This window comes from Lathyrus oleraceus, chromosome 6 (assembly GCF_024323335.1).
Source record: "Lathyrus oleraceus cultivar Zhongwan6 chromosome 6, CAAS_Psat_ZW6_1.0, whole genome shotgun sequence".
NCBI classification, from domain to species: Eukaryota; Viridiplantae; Streptophyta; class Magnoliopsida; order Fabales; family Fabaceae; genus Lathyrus; species Lathyrus oleraceus.
In genome coordinates this window covers 350,033,236-350,048,845 of record NC_066584.1, presented here as the reverse complement: position 1 = coordinate 350,048,845, position 15,610 = coordinate 350,033,236, and the positions used below count along the sequence as shown (strand labels likewise).

At 35.6% G+C, this 15,610-nt stretch overlaps 2 protein-coding genes across 2 annotated transcripts in view; both read right to left on the bottom strand.

The window, feature by feature from the left end:
• Positions 1-6,520: 6,520 nt before the first annotated feature.
• Positions 6,521-8,201, bottom strand: LOC127091913 (L-cysteine desulfhydrase). The gene has a single exon (XM_051030653.1). The coding sequence runs from the start codon at positions 8,062-8,064 to the stop codon at positions 6,715-6,717; it is 1,350 nt and encodes a 449-aa protein (XP_050886610.1). The 5' UTR covers positions 8,065-8,201; the 3' UTR covers positions 6,521-6,714.
• A 2,185-nt stretch (positions 8,202-10,386) lies between these two features.
• The window catches only part of LOC127095578 (metal-nicotianamine transporter YSL3), a 44,808-nt gene continuing 39,584 nt past the window's right edge, over positions 10,387-15,610 (bottom strand). Inside the window, exon 7 of the mRNA XM_051034249.1 lies at positions 10,387-10,589. Coding sequence (XP_050890206.1) covers positions 10,387-10,589 — 203 coding nt within the window. The remainder of the gene's footprint in view (positions 10,590-15,610) is intronic.

The following is a 15,610-nucleotide window of genomic DNA, read 5'->3' as shown; positions in this document are numbered from 1 at the left end:
AGCTAAATCAACCAACAAATATTCAATAATTCATGGCAATGGTGTGTAAGAGATATATGATTACCGACGGAGCGGAGATTTGCTCCGGTTAGTGTTGAAAATCGGAGCACCAAAAAGAAATCCGGAAAACTTCAAGAATGAGCTCCTTTAATCCAATTAACTTCCAAGGCTTGATGATTATTTTTGATGATGAATGAATATAGAAGATGATGTAAAACATAGAATATTGATGAACAAGCTTGAATTTATGAACTTTGGATGATGATTGTTGATGAAACTTGATAAACTTTAGATGATGATAATGTAGAAATTGTTGGTGGATGGTTTTTTTATGATAATTCTTGAATTGTTGATTGATAATTGTTGATGATAATGTAGAAATTGTTGATGGTTAAGTTCCATCATTTTAGAACTTCAATGTGAATTTCTAAATGGTAATGAAGATGAACTTTAATGAGGGTGAAGGAGAAGATGAATATTGAGAGAGAATAGAAGAAAAATGGTGGAAAAATAATGGTTAATTGTGAATTTTCTAAGTTAGGTTGGTGATGTTATCTAAGGCCAAAATTATGAGAAATAACATATTTATATAGACTCGGTAGGTGAATAAACACTCTTGGATTGTGATCCAAATAATGGATTTATCAATGGTTAGAAATTAATTTAAGCTCAAGTTGCCGATCACCAATTTTAACCATAGGATTAATTGTTAAGAATGGTTAGGATTGAATGAGAAAAATGGAAGTTGAGATTTGTGTTTGTTTGGAAGTTTTGTATTAGTTTGGAAGTTATGGTGATAGTTAATGGTAATTAGGTAAATGGATGGCTTGTGGAGAAATAAGTAGTTAAGGGTAGTTAGAGACCAATGGTATTGGAGTTTAGCAAAAGTACCAAGTTAGGATGTAAGGCAAAAAGTCACTGGTAATTAACTTGAATTTTAATGTCTTTGCCTTGATTTTTCTATCACTTTTGGCTTGAATTTTAAGTGGTTTAACCCATGACTTTTAGTACTTTTTAGAAGTGATATTTTCCAATAAATATATGAAATCTTCTTTTTATTCCAATTTTGTCATTTCCTTTGATTCCAAGCAAACCTCCTAATTAATTGATGATCATTTCAATCACCTCCTAATAACCATGAATCTCAAATAAAGAGATGATCTCCACCACAAGTAATACGGGATATAAACACGAATAATTACCAAATAATATTCACCTCGAAAATTCACTTAAACCAATTAAATCCATTATCACTGAACCCTTAGCCTAAATTTGTTACCATATGCAAATGTCGATGAGTGCATGATCAAATAGAAAAAAGGGTGCAAATAAATAAAACCATAAGTCAGACGAATTGAATAAAAAAAGCAGGGAAATTTTTGGGGTATGACAGCTATGAGGTGACCCATTTCAAGGAAGTGCATCCATTTAGCCTCCGATGCCGGTCCACTAAGACAACGAACAAGAGACTCATAAATTGCATCAAAATTTTCTTCCATTCCGTAAATCCGTGTGTATGATTCTTTATGAATCTTAAACTCATGGATAAGTTGATGGTGGGCAAGTGTATGATTATGTTCTCCTTAACCTAGTAAAGTCGAAACAGCTCGATAACTGCAATTATAGTCACCTTCAACATTGACAATCCGCTCGATGTATTTGTGCATAAAAATCGGCATCTCATCAATTAATGAAATATTTGGTGGAGGCGGCGAAGGACCTGGTTTGCTAAGGCGAGCTCTTTTGAAAACACCTTTTTGAGATTTTGGAGTTGGTGAGTCCATAAATACTTTTTCGACATGTTCAAAATATGAAGGAGATTGCACCGTTTAAATGTTACTCAGTGTAGGCTTGAGCTTCTTCAGAGCACCTTTTATTTTTACCGATTGAGAGGGTGGATAAGCAATCTTCCTCAATTGTTCTTTGATGTGGAGTTTCATATTGTCATCGGCTTTCAAAAATCTCTCTTGTATCACTTTCCATTCGATCAAGATAGAGATATTTGATTTATCGTCTTTCATGACACCATCATCATCAAACCTAAGCCTCTTCTAGTGAGTGTAAATCTCATCCATTCTTATCGAGCTACCAAGTTTCACCTTTTTTGCAATAACACAAGCACATGGGAGACCATATGTTTTCACAATTGTGCATCCACACTTTGTGCTATCGAAACCTACATTGTTATCTTGTTTAGCTTTGTGAAAAATATAGTTCAAACTCACTCGAGCTATATTGTCGACCAACTGTAAATAAAGATTGTTGTCTCTAAATATGTGTTCCAAAATTGCGATACTCCGACCAAATTATGTATGTATCTTATTATGCTGATTCTGAATCATTTGGTTCACGGAGTCTCAATCTCTACACAAATTGCCCTTACTATTTCCCAACTGATTCTTCAATGTAGCATGAGCATACTCAATTCGGTTAGTTGTTGTGTTTCTAAGGTGTCTAACCTGATCGGTCCAATCACAAACAATTTTCTCCTTCACTTGGTCAAGAATTATGCTTTCGACATACTTCAACAAATCAGGATATTTATCGCACACTTTCCTGAAATGCATAACAAAATTGGCATATAACTCTTTAGTGAAAGAATTTACTATATCATTCCATGCATCCATTATTTTTTTCCATAACCACGCTTGTCTTCACTATTTTTCCATCTTTGGGCTCTATCTATTTCGTCCCTACCGCGGGTTTAACCCGACTTCTCACATTCTTTGTTATGTGACACCTACAAAGTAATGCATAAGAAGTAGGAAATACATTTGCAGCCGAATTCATCAAGGCGATATCGCAGTCGATAACAATCACTTTAGGCATCTCTTCTTGGGCCTTCAACATTGTCTGACACACCTCTAAGACCCAAGTAACATTCTCCTCCTTTTCTTTTTCTAGAAATGCAAACTTGGTCGTATATGTCTTCTCAGTAGAGGTAACACCAATCATCTCCAATAATGGAAGTTTGTACTTGTTGGTCTTGTACGTTGAATCAATTATGAGCACAGTAGGAAACGTGTTGAACAACTTGATCAAATCAGGATGAGTCCAAAATATATCTCTAACGATAACTCCATCATCGCATGTTTGGTACCTAGAACATAATTGTTATCATCTAACTATTTTAAGAGTTGTTGCATTTCAATTTTATCCTCCCTTAGTGCCTTGTTAGTTTGGTACCGAATATTGTACACTTGCTTGATATTTGAGATATTTTCATATCTTTTATGTTTCAAAGTTGCAAGTATATTTTTCGGTTAAACCAAATTCAATGTCATGTTAGCAATGCATTCCTTCTCTTTTGGCATGAGGCGACACACAATTGGATGGCCAACTAACTTTTCACACAAATCATGGTTATATAAACCACATATGACATTAAACCTCCATTTATAGTTCACCAACATATAATCACGCAACTTAAAAGGACACTCACATTTTCTTAAACTAGTGTCATCTCTTTTAAAATTTCGGAGAGGAAGTCTATATTTCCCGCTTCTTTCGCATGTCATTGTCACAAAAGCACATATTCTATCTGAGTCATTATCGAACATTCAGATTATCACACCAAATCTCAATTTGGAGGCCTCCGTACGAATCAATTGAAGCATGTGATGACGAAATTCAAACTCTTGCTCATTTTTAAATTGGTTGTCAACATCTACCGTCTTCACAACAACATCTTTGACATTCGGAGACACATGTTTAAGAAAAACATCGGGGTGCACCATATCTAATGAAAACAATTACCACAGAATAGTAAATAAATGTTAATTCTGTAAACAGAGCTGAAAAAATGAACACAGACAGATACCTAAAATGCATTTTCGGATGAGTTCATACTCGTTTCAGAAATGTATCTCTAGAATAAATGCATGTTTTTCAGACATAAAACAAGATTAATGTGAGCAGTAAGACTTGAAATAAATGATCTTTACTTACAATTTCAACTTCTTTTACTCCATTTAATATGATGAAACACAAGATTTGGACTGAAAATGTGGATCGAGAATGGAAGGATTTTTTGTGAGGATTTTGAATGGAAAACAAGTATGAATGTGTGATCATGCAGCTCAACGTTTTATCAACTTATTCCAGGAAGCTCAATGTTTTATCAACTTATTCCAAGAATGCATCTCCAAAAATATCTGACATGCAAAAGTGATAGAAAATTTCAAAATCTCATCTTAAATATCCAAAGATGCATCTCCGAAATGTCCACTAGACTGATTAACTATCAATATATTCGTTGAAAGTACCCAGAGATGCATCTCATACATCTTCGATTTTTTTTTAATATTCATCTAGGGTGGCACTTATTTCATGCGTCATAACGTTGGTACATGATGCGTCCGAAGATGCATCTCCAAAATCTGAGAGACAATTTCAATTTTTCATATGATTTTTTTCCATCTTATAGGGTGCGATAAGAAATTCTTAGAAAATCTTTCATCTGCTTTTGGCTTTTCTGCTCAACTAAAGCCCGTTCTCTTACTTATTTTATCTTTATATTGCTTACCTTGTGATAATCTTCTTGCCGGATCTAAGCTCTATCCCAGACATAGTACTAGTTTAGATACTAGTATTATGATTTTTCTTTCGGTTTAACCGTAAAAAGCATTAAGAAGAATCATTTATAATTTAAAAAATTGTCTACAAGTAGAACCATATTGTAGAGACTTGGACCTTCTGTTATCCTGTTAATGTTTTTCAGCAGCCAAAGCAGGATCCAAAGATTCTCTCCGCCAAAGTATCAAGCAAACCTCTTCATGCAGATAACAGTCAGATGCATGAATCAGATGAAACCAATCAAGAGAACTAAAGAATTCAGATATATATTCTTAACAATATATGCTTGATTTATTACTAGTTTCAGGCATATAGTGCTCATAACACCACTCTCAGCAAGTAAGATCTGCATCCCAGGCATTTCAACAAATGACAGCAGTGGCTTTGCCATTTTGTAGTCAGAAGTTTTTAGAAGTTCGGGTGCTGAAAAGCTATCTCATTCCAAGCAATGCCTTTTTAAGTCGAAGATGGAAAATATATGTTGGAGATCAAGATCATGAAACTAAATCATCTAAATTATTAGTGGCATTGTAAAAAGTTGAACCTCTCTCCGGGAGTTGCTACGATGCTTTCCTAAACCCATCTCATGTCGTGTCTGGGAGTCACTCTTTGAATAAATAGTTATACATGAGACATAAATAGCAGTAGACAACAAATTTATTGAGTTTAAAGATTACTCCTTTTTTTAAAAGACACAGATGCACCCAATCATATCATACCATTTAGATATTTGTGAAGATATTCTAATATAACAAAGGAACATTATGATGAGATATAACTGGATGCAAATAAGATTTTTTATACTAAATGCAAAGTCTATCAACTCCTTTGTTTATTTGTTAGTACAAAAGAAGAAAATCATTTAAGCAAAGAGGAAAATTGAAAAAAGATGGGAAAACAAGGAATCCTGCTATTAAAAGGAAAAAAATAATCATGACAGAATAAGTAAAAACAATCAAGGAAAAAAAATCAGGACAGAAAAAGTATAGAACAATCAAGGAAAAAAATCATGACAGGAAAAGTACAGAACAATCAAGGAAAAAATTCATTGTAATAAAGTTGCACAATTCTTTAAAATATCAGTTAGTAAAACCCCGGATAAAAAGGTCGTCTGCTTTACACCAAACAGACTCCAAAAGCTTAATATTATTCCAAACCAAGTGAGAGAAGCATAAGTTACATAATTTAGCATCTTTGATTCTATCAAAGATTCAAAACAGGCCACAACACTGATAAGGGTTTTATTAAATAATCAATTTCCTGGAAAAGTTTAGAAAGAACTGTTAAAAATCCTGCAGAATTCTCTAAGATAATCTCGACACTGAAAGAAGTAAATAGTAAAACTGCAGCTCCAGAGAATTATAGGCACGCCAAATCAAGGTAAAATTGTGTATATTGACACCAATATGTAACCAAGGTTACATGGTTTAAAAAGATACAGGAAAAGTAAAAACAGAAAAACGTAAGAGCAATGATATATGTCACGACAAAAATCAGTCACCAATGTCACAAAATACACACGCTACTTTTTAAATCTAGACTAAACTGCTCAATAAGACTTTGGCGAAAAACACGTGTGAATGGCCAATAACATTGTTTCGTGACAAGTCATGATTAATGGTTTCGTGATATTAAGCAATTTCCTAAACAAAAACGTGTCAATTCTGAGGTCAAAATTCGAAAGTCAGACAATAAACCATCAAGATTGAAAACGAAAGAAGTATAAACTTAACATATAGTAGCATGAAATTTCAATATAGAACCCCCGACCAATCACTTGAAATTCTTAGAAACTTCTATAAAAATATTATTCATTATCAAATTTAAAACCAATCTACCAAAAAAAGATGCCTTTATGCATTATAAGTAGGATCGACTATAGACAATATGGAAACGAAATCAGAGTGATTGAGGTGCAATACAAATTTACATCTTACAAAGCAACTAGGACTAGTAACACTTCTTCATTTATAAGATTTGCTGAGAACTTTGGGCTACAATTATTATGTCACGAAAACAAGATGATACAGTACAACAAAAATGGGCATACTCATAAAACGTAAGCCAAAAACAAAATACAAGTCAGATGTGTAGAATATCTATAGATATTGTACCTCATTATTCTCTCTGTTTTTCCAATCACTCTTTAGGAAGCTCACTGCAGATTTTTCCATCCTCTAAAATCTGAACAATTGCATTCTTGAGCCTATGGTAATCATCAACAGTGTTATACACCTGATGAGAAATCCTCACATAACCAGTTATAAACCCATCCTTGTCTCTAGGATCCCTTTCAGCATTTCTCAAAGCTTGGTAATATACAGGAACTTCTATAGCATGATAAACCCTAAGATAAAACCTCAACCTCAAAGCATCATCGTCACTCGTCACACGAAGCTTCGAAGGCAAACCCACCATAAACATACCGGCACACATTTCAGGTGGCGAACCAAGAATTGTTCCCCACGATTCCTTTAACATAATCCCCATTTTCACAACCATATCATGGTTCCTCCTCATAATCCCTTCAATTCCACCTTCAAACCGATTCACAAACTCCAAAATCGAAGGTACCACAAGCTGAGGGCTATAATCTCGCATCCCAACCCAAGCACTCTCAGCAGGTAAACTCTTTCCATATTCATGCGCAACCACAGGGTGGTGCACATCTTTCAATTTCTTATTACAGTACATAAAAGCAACCGAAGGTGGAGAAAAGAACCATTTGTACAAATTACTTACATAAAAATCAGCACCAATTTCTTTAACATCCACGCGCAAGCTTCCAATGGCGTGAGCACCGTCAACAAAAATTTGATCCACTCCTTCCTCTCTGCAAACCCTTATCAATTCTTGAACAGGGATAACAACAGAAGGCATCGACGTAATGTGATCAATTATTGCTAACCTAACTCTTCCGCCATTAACTTTACCTCGCTCGAGTCCTTTCTTAAACTCCGCGATAATTTCTTGGTCGGAGTGAACCGGAAACGGTAGCTGGACCTCAATAACAGAGCCACCAACGGGCGTGACATAAGCCTCAATAGATTTCTTAACAGCTTGGTAAGCGCAATGGAACATTATAACAGAGTCGTTCTTGCGGAATTCACCGGAGGAGAAGCGGCGGCCGATTTGCTGGAGAACAATTGCGGCGGCGGTTGTAGCATTATCAATGAGCGAGATATCTTCAACGTCGTCAGCATTGATGAGGTCTTTGACGATAATACGAGAATCAAGAATTCCTTTTCGGAGCGTGTTAGAGAAGAAGTTGTCGGGTTGTCGAAGGAAGCGGAGCTGCCAGGAGTTTTGAGCGGCGAGGACGGAGCGGGGACAGCTTCCGAAGCTGCCGTTGTTGATTCTGGCGACGGCGGTTTGGTGGTGGGAGAATTCGTGGCGGATCTCGTGTTCTGTTATGGGGTGAGTGAGCTTTAGTTTCTTTCCGTCACGGTGGTTTTGTTCGGTGCCGTTACGAGGGTCGTCGTTATCCATAGCTGGAAGTTGGAAGTGAGTGTTCTAGGGTTTTAGTTTTTGGAAATGAGTGTGTTCATTGGTGAGTGGATAGAGTGTGTCAATGAATGAGTGGCGATGGCAGTTTAGCAGGTGAATTGCTGTTTCTTTTTTATATTGACATGTAAAATATTCTATTTCATTTTTATTTTATTCCATTTTAGTTACGTATTAAATAATTTAACTGTGAAAGACTCCATGGAGTTTATTTTTAGGTTTTGTTTATAAATATAAATAAAAATGATAAGTTAATTTATAACATATAAATTTATAACTAATACTAGGTTGATACTTTGGCTTATAACTTCTTTCCAAGGATAGGCGTAAGGAATATATTTTTTCTTCTGATGTCATTGCCCTTGGGTCATATCATCACAAATATATTTGCCTTATTGGGCTTCATGTATTTGGGATGAACCTTGAAGTCAACATCGGAAAATAGTCATTATGGTCGCGAAAATTTTACCTTATACCACTACATTTATTCTTATACCCCTATATTTTATAAAAAATATTAATTTTATTCTTATATATTTTAAAATAATTTATTATTTTATTATTTAAATATTTTTTAAATTTTATTTTATATATCGGAAGACTTTGTAAAAGAATTCCGGTAGTCATTTTTCATGTATTTTTTAAATTTTTTTTTATGTACCGGAAGACTTTACAAAAAAGTTCTGGTACACAAAAATTGACTACCGGAACTCTTTTACAAAGTCTTCCGGTATACAAAAAAAAAGTCAAAAAATATTTGAAAAATGAGTACCGGAACTTTTTGCAAAGTCTTCCGATTCACAAAAATTAACTACCAGAACTCTTTTGCAAAGTCTTCCGATACACACAAAAAATGATAAAAAAATATTTGGAAAAGACTACCGGAATTCTTTTGTAAAGTCTTCCGGTAGATAAAATTTGACTACCGGAACTCTTTTGCAAAGTCTTCCGGTACACACAAAAAATGTTAAAAAAATATTTGAAAAATGACTACCGGAACTCTTTTGCAAAGTCTTCCGGTACACAAAAATTGACTACCAGAACTCTTTTGCAAAGTCTTCCGGTACATAAAAAAATATTAAAAAAATACTTGAAAAATGACTACCGATACTCTTTTGCAAAGTCTTCCGGTACACAAAAATAAAATTTAAAAAATATTTAAAAAATAAAATAATTAATTAATTAAAAATATATAAGGATAAATTTGGTATTTTTTATAAAATGTAGGGGTGGAAGGATAAATGTAGGGGTATAAGGTAAAACTTTCTATGGTCGCTCGTCGTTATTGGATCATTTTTTCTATAACTAAATAAGCTAATGAACTCGTATTATTCCTGCCTCGACCCATATAAGAATAGTTGTATTTACCATGTTACCTCCAATTTATATTCGACACTCCTCTAATTTTAAATTACTAATAGTATATTTACTATTACTCCCTCAATTCTAGTGTTATTTTTATAAAAAAAAATATAATAAATAATTAAGAATATTATAGGTAAAAGAAAAATTATTGTTTGAAAAGTATTAATAATAATTTGTTTTTTATAGTGTAAAAAATCAAAAAAATGACATTTAAAAAGGAACGGAGGGAAGGGAGTATTTATCAATCAAATTTTACTTTTTTTTTTTAATTTTCACTCTTACTAACATATCAAAAACAAAATTTTCGCTAATAAAATCGGAATTTTTGATACACATTTTTTTGCATTTCTGTGAATTCTCTCCCATTTATACCCGAAATTTCAAATTTTAAGTTTAAAATTTCAAAAATTTCAAATTTTCCAGTAAAAAATATCGAAAATTTCAAAAAAATTGGTATTTTCCTAGAAATCTTAACCCATATCGGAAATTGTCAAAATTTTCGAAAAAAAAAAAAAACTTCCGCAAATTTAAAATTTTCTAATAAGTTTTCAAATGTAGTGACTTCATTGACATATCAGAAGCTAATGACAATGATGGTTTCAAGCATTTAACTCTTGAATTCTTGATTTGTTTGAAAATATCAGGCTTGCCAAATCATTCCATGAAATTAAAAATTGGAACATGTATCATGTTGATAAGGAATCTGGATCAATTTGAAGGCCTTTGTAATGGTACAAGATTGACGATTATTATACTAGCAAATCATGTCGTTGAAGCCAAAATTATCTCAGGTACCCATATTGAAAATACTATTTACATATCAAGAATCTTTTTGTTTCCTTCTCAATCTTCTCTGCCATTCAAACTTATTCGAAGACAATTTCACATTATTATTTCATTTGAACCACCTCTTGAATAAAATCCAACTACATCTGAACCACCTCAAACACCACCACCCGCACCACAACCAATCCATTCACCATCTGAACCAAATCCACAACCTAAACAAACAACATTGTCACCTTCTGCCATTTCCACACCAATAACTTTTGTTGCCTCCATCACTCCCACACTAAATCTCAGTGCCTCAAACTCACCTTCTCCATCCTCCCCAACCTCTGCCACTGAACCAGAAACAACCTTCCCTACCCTAGAAGAAGCAATACAAGTTTTTGCAGAGTCTTCAGTAGAGAAGATCAAGTCTCTGACTATCAACTCTGGCATCAGTGATGATCCCTCTGAAGTAAGGATCCACTGGAACAGAGTGATCAGTTGGATGACCTCTGAAGCCTTCAAACTAAAAGGCCTCTCTGAACAAGTCCGCAACAACTTCATCAGAGACGCTGGTATAAGGCTCCAAGAGCGCTTGGCCAGAGAGGCTGAGGAACAAGCTAGAAAGGAAGCAGAAGAGAAAGCACGCCAAGAAGAAGAACAACGGATTAGAGAAGCTGAAGAGAAGGTTGTTGCTGAAGCTGCTGCTGCTGAGGCTGAGGCAAAAGCTAAAGCCGAAGCTGAAGAAGCAGCTCGTATTGCTGCAGAAAAAGCTACCAAGGCCAAAGCTGATGCTCTGACTCAGGGGGAGCACTCAAACTCTGGGTTCGTCCCTCTGGTCTTGAAGACTCTGGAGGAACTGCAAAAGGAACAACAAGTGGTTCGGGCCAGGCTGGATCAACAGGATTTTGTCAACAACAACATTCAGAACATGTTGTCTCAGCTACTCCAACGGATGCCTCCGCCCCCAAACCCTTAGGCACCTAGGCTATTTGTTTGTTGCTTTTTTCTTCTTTGATGTTTTTTTTTCTGATCTAATGTTGCTTATCTATACCTGCTTCTTGTTCTCTGCTTTATCAATATCAATGTTTTTTTCTATGTCTTTTTTATTCTGAAAAAAAGGGGGAGAACTAAAACAAGCTCTGATGGAAACATAACTAAAACCTCTCAAGGCACTGCAAACATTAATAAAAATTATGACTAAAGATATGCAGGAAAATAGCTAAAGTACTAAACCAAGGAAGGTCCGGTAAGAACTTCTGACTTGTCTAAGGATCTAACTCAGGGGGAGTCCCCTTCATTATCTGATCTGAGATTTTTATTGTATTGTTTCACCTCTCTCTGTATTGTTTTGTCATCATCAAAAAGGGGGAGATTGTAAGAACAAAGTTGGTTCTACAATATATCTCTAAGATTTTGATGATAACAAAGGATGAAACAAAAATGGCACCCTAACGAAATGTTTTCTTAAGTGTGCAGGACTATGATCAAACTATCAGATAGATGAATCATCAGATACAGCCTTCAGCGTTTAGATGCTACTCAGAGGAAATGCGTCCAGAAGGTTCTGACTCTAATCAAGACGCAGAAACCAGCAAAAGAGAAAAAAAAGTCAGAAACTCTATTAAAGAAGAATCCAGACTCTAAATCTGAAGAAGTTAAGATTATAGATAAACTCTGACTTAGTCAGATAGAAGTAACCTCTAAAGACGAACTCTGACCAACAAGACTCTGAATACGGATTCGCCAGCTCAGAACGCGTAACCATGAAGAAATCTATTTTTAGAAAGAAACTATTTCTAGAAGGAAATTATGACGCGCACAAAACTGTTTTAGAAAGAAACAAAGAGAGTAATGACAATAATCATTCTTCAATGACCAAGATCCTATCATTATCCAACGGTCCTCTCAACTCCTATATAAAGGACGAAATGCCTCACAAGAAAACACACATGAGACACACAAGATTATAAATCTCTCAATCATCCTCTTTTACTCTTTCACGAGTTTCCGCTCTTACGTGAAAATTGTTGCTCATATATTTCTGTAATATTTGCTTGTTATTAGAAGCACTGTGTATTACAAATCTTATCTAAGATACTTCCTCAAGTGACTCTGTGCAGTCTGAATACTTGAGAGGGCTAAGGGATTATTCTCTTAGACAATTGTTTGTGTAATCTTTCAAGATTAGTGGATTAAGTCCTTTTTGAAGGCGAAATCACCTTGGCCGGGTGGACTGGAGTAGCTTTGAATTTCAAGCGAACTAGTATAAAATTCTGTGTCAACTTATTTTTACTTTGTGTGTGTCTAAACAATCAAAAAGTTTTATTTTCCAAAACAATTCAAACCCCCTTTCTTGTTTTTCTCTACCTTCAATTGGTATCAGAGCTTCGGCTCTGTTATTGATTTTCTAATCAAACACTTAACAATGTAGAGAGATCCAGCGTGAGAAAAACACTATGGCCAACACCAATGAAAGAGATAGTTACAATGATAAACCTCCAATCTTTAATGGAGAAAAACTTGATTATTGGAAAGATAGAATTGAAAGTTTCTTTCTGGGCTACGACGTTGATCTATAGGACATAGTCACAGTTGGCTACACACCACCTGTGAATGACGCTGGTGTTGCCATTCCCAGAAGCAGAATGACAGATGATCAGAAGAGTGAATTCAAAAACCATCACAAAGCCAGAACGATACTACTAAATGCCATTTCCTACAATGAATATGAAAAGATCACCAACAGGGAAACAACTAAAGAAATACTTGACTCTCTAAGAATGACTCACGAAGGAAATTCTCAAGTCAAAGAGACAAAGGCTTTGGCTCTAATTCAGAAATATGAAGCCTTCAAAATGGAGGACGATGAAGATGTAGAGGTAATGTTTTCTGGATTTCAAACTTTAATTGCAGGACTCAAAGTTCTGGACAAAGGCTACACAACTGTAGATCATGTCAAAAAGATTGTCAGAAGCATAGCGTGCTTCCAGTATAGTAGGTTGGGGTGGACCAATAAAGTTAAAAGTTTAACGCTCAAGTTAACGAATGAATGATAAGTAGTATAAGTATGAAAATGAGTAGAATACCTAGGTGTTAAAAAGTGAAGTGTTTTATAAGGGAAGGTGGTTAAAATTGTTTCACTTAAACTGGCGTCTTATGTGGATCACTGTCTGAATAGGTTCTTGACAGTAGGAAGTTGACTGGAGTTTAGAGTTACATGCCTCGAGCTCGATTATGTCCGTTTTTGTTCCTCGCACTTTCCTTCGTAATGCTTGCTATTGGGCCTCAGAGAATAAGCTTTATGGGCAGCCCAAAAAAGTTTCCCTTAAGCCCTTGTTTCTGTTTGTTGGAGAGAGGTTTTGATGTGTATGCTTCTAGTCTAGTATCTACTCAAAGGGAGCGGGATAGATGAGATGTCGATATCATTTGGAACATGCACAATAAATTTCTTCCTTGTAACTCACAACGTTTCACTAAAGGGTTGTGAGGCGTGGCCCTAGGATTGACAGTAATGATGTTTTGTCACTTTAGGGTACTCAAGTGTTTTAAAGAGTTAGGTGTGAGATCATGATTGTTGGTGGCATGGTCAGACTTTCCAACTTCTATTGTCGTGGATCAAACAGTGTCATGAAGAATATAATGGGTTCTTGGGTAACTATCTGTCTTTTGACCATTTTCAGACTTCAAGGATTCTTCCTTTTTTTCTGCAGTCGCTCCTTATCTACGTCAACAGTTTCCATCAATTATCATTTTGATGTCTTTGCACAATTTCTTATCACGAATCGTACTCCGCAAAAAATCATCAAATTTTTTTCTTTTAAGGTAACAACTCAAAATCCCTTTCTCTTTTGTACCTATTTTCCCTTTGTTAGGGTTTCTTAACAAGGTTGTGATGGGGGATTTGAAGGAAGCAATTGCTCATAGAGAGGTTGTTAGAGGTTTCACCTTTCCTACTTTTCCCTAGACGAATCCCATTGTTGTAGATGATTTCAATCATGAACGCAAGGCTCTGACCTATATTAAAGTGTATCGTCGTGCTTTTGGTTGTGACCCTACAAATGGAAAAGTAAGGTGGTGGTTGGAATCCCAATAAATGTTAGATGTTGTGTCAGTCTTTGCTGCAAAGGGAGGTCTTGATTATGGTTTCACTGAGGTTGGCTCTCATTATAACTATGGAGTTCTTTTATCCAAAGGAAAAAAGAGTGTGTAGGAAGTATAAGGGTGTGTCATCACTCTTCATGAATGTGTTTTCATTTATAGGTTTTTGTCTTCCTTTCAATAACTTTGAGGTGGCGCTATGAATCATTTGGTGGTTTCCCCCTCGCAATTGCACCCAATGATTTGGTCTTACGTCAAAGTTTTCTATTATTTGTGTGAGTACAAGAAAAGCATGTTGGCCTTAACACTACTTTTCTACCTTTTTAAAGTCTAACGTCGTTGGGTAAACTCATCATGGGGTAAAGTCTTGCTCTCCCTTAGGAAGGGGGTCAAAAGATGTTTGAGGTCAACTCTTAGAATGTGAAGAATTTAAAATATCGGTACTACCTGATTACTCCCTTTACTAAGATGGACATTGTGAGTATGTACGACATTCATAAAGATACGACATATTTTCTCCAAAATGGGCTCAGGGTCATTGAGGATGACGCTTCCGGGGAGGTCACTCCTATCATAAAGATATGGAATATTTTCTCTTCTTGGCTTCAACACACTCTTGATGAGGTTGCTACTATCATCTTGGCGTCATGTTTATCCTTCGTCCAAAATCTTCCTAAGGGGAATAAGATGGAAATGGCTTATGAGTTTACTAGCATCATCTTTAAAGTTGCTTCTCTCTTTTAATTTATATATGTTAGACGAGGGTGATGTCTTGGACCTGGATAGTCCTTTTAAGGAGATGGACAGTTGGAAAGGGAGGGCTGAAACCATGGAGCTTAAATGTGCTAATCTTTAGAAGGAGATTTTTGTGTTGCAGGAGGAAGTTAAGACTGCTAACTCTTTGCAAGAGGAAATGCAAATACATTGATCTTCTTTGCCTCTGGCGACTCGTGTGACTGAATTGGAATACGCCCTCAAATATGCAACGGAGCATTGTAAGGATTCTTCTGACTTTACTGAGGAAATGGCTCGTCAGGTGGATGAGTATCGAAAAAGATCTATTCAGAACACCAAGGCCTTGAAATCTCTCAAAGATGAAGTTTATGGTCTGAGTGAGGCGCTTCAAGATGCTCTTCAGAGACTTGCGGAACATATTTGGGGTCCCAGAATGAGTTGTGGAGCAGGCAAGGAAATTCTGCACTGATGCTATAATTTCTACTGAAGCACTAGATCCTTTTAAGTTTGTACTCGGGGTGACTCCAATAGGTGGTCCCGGTACCTAGGCTTCAGAGGC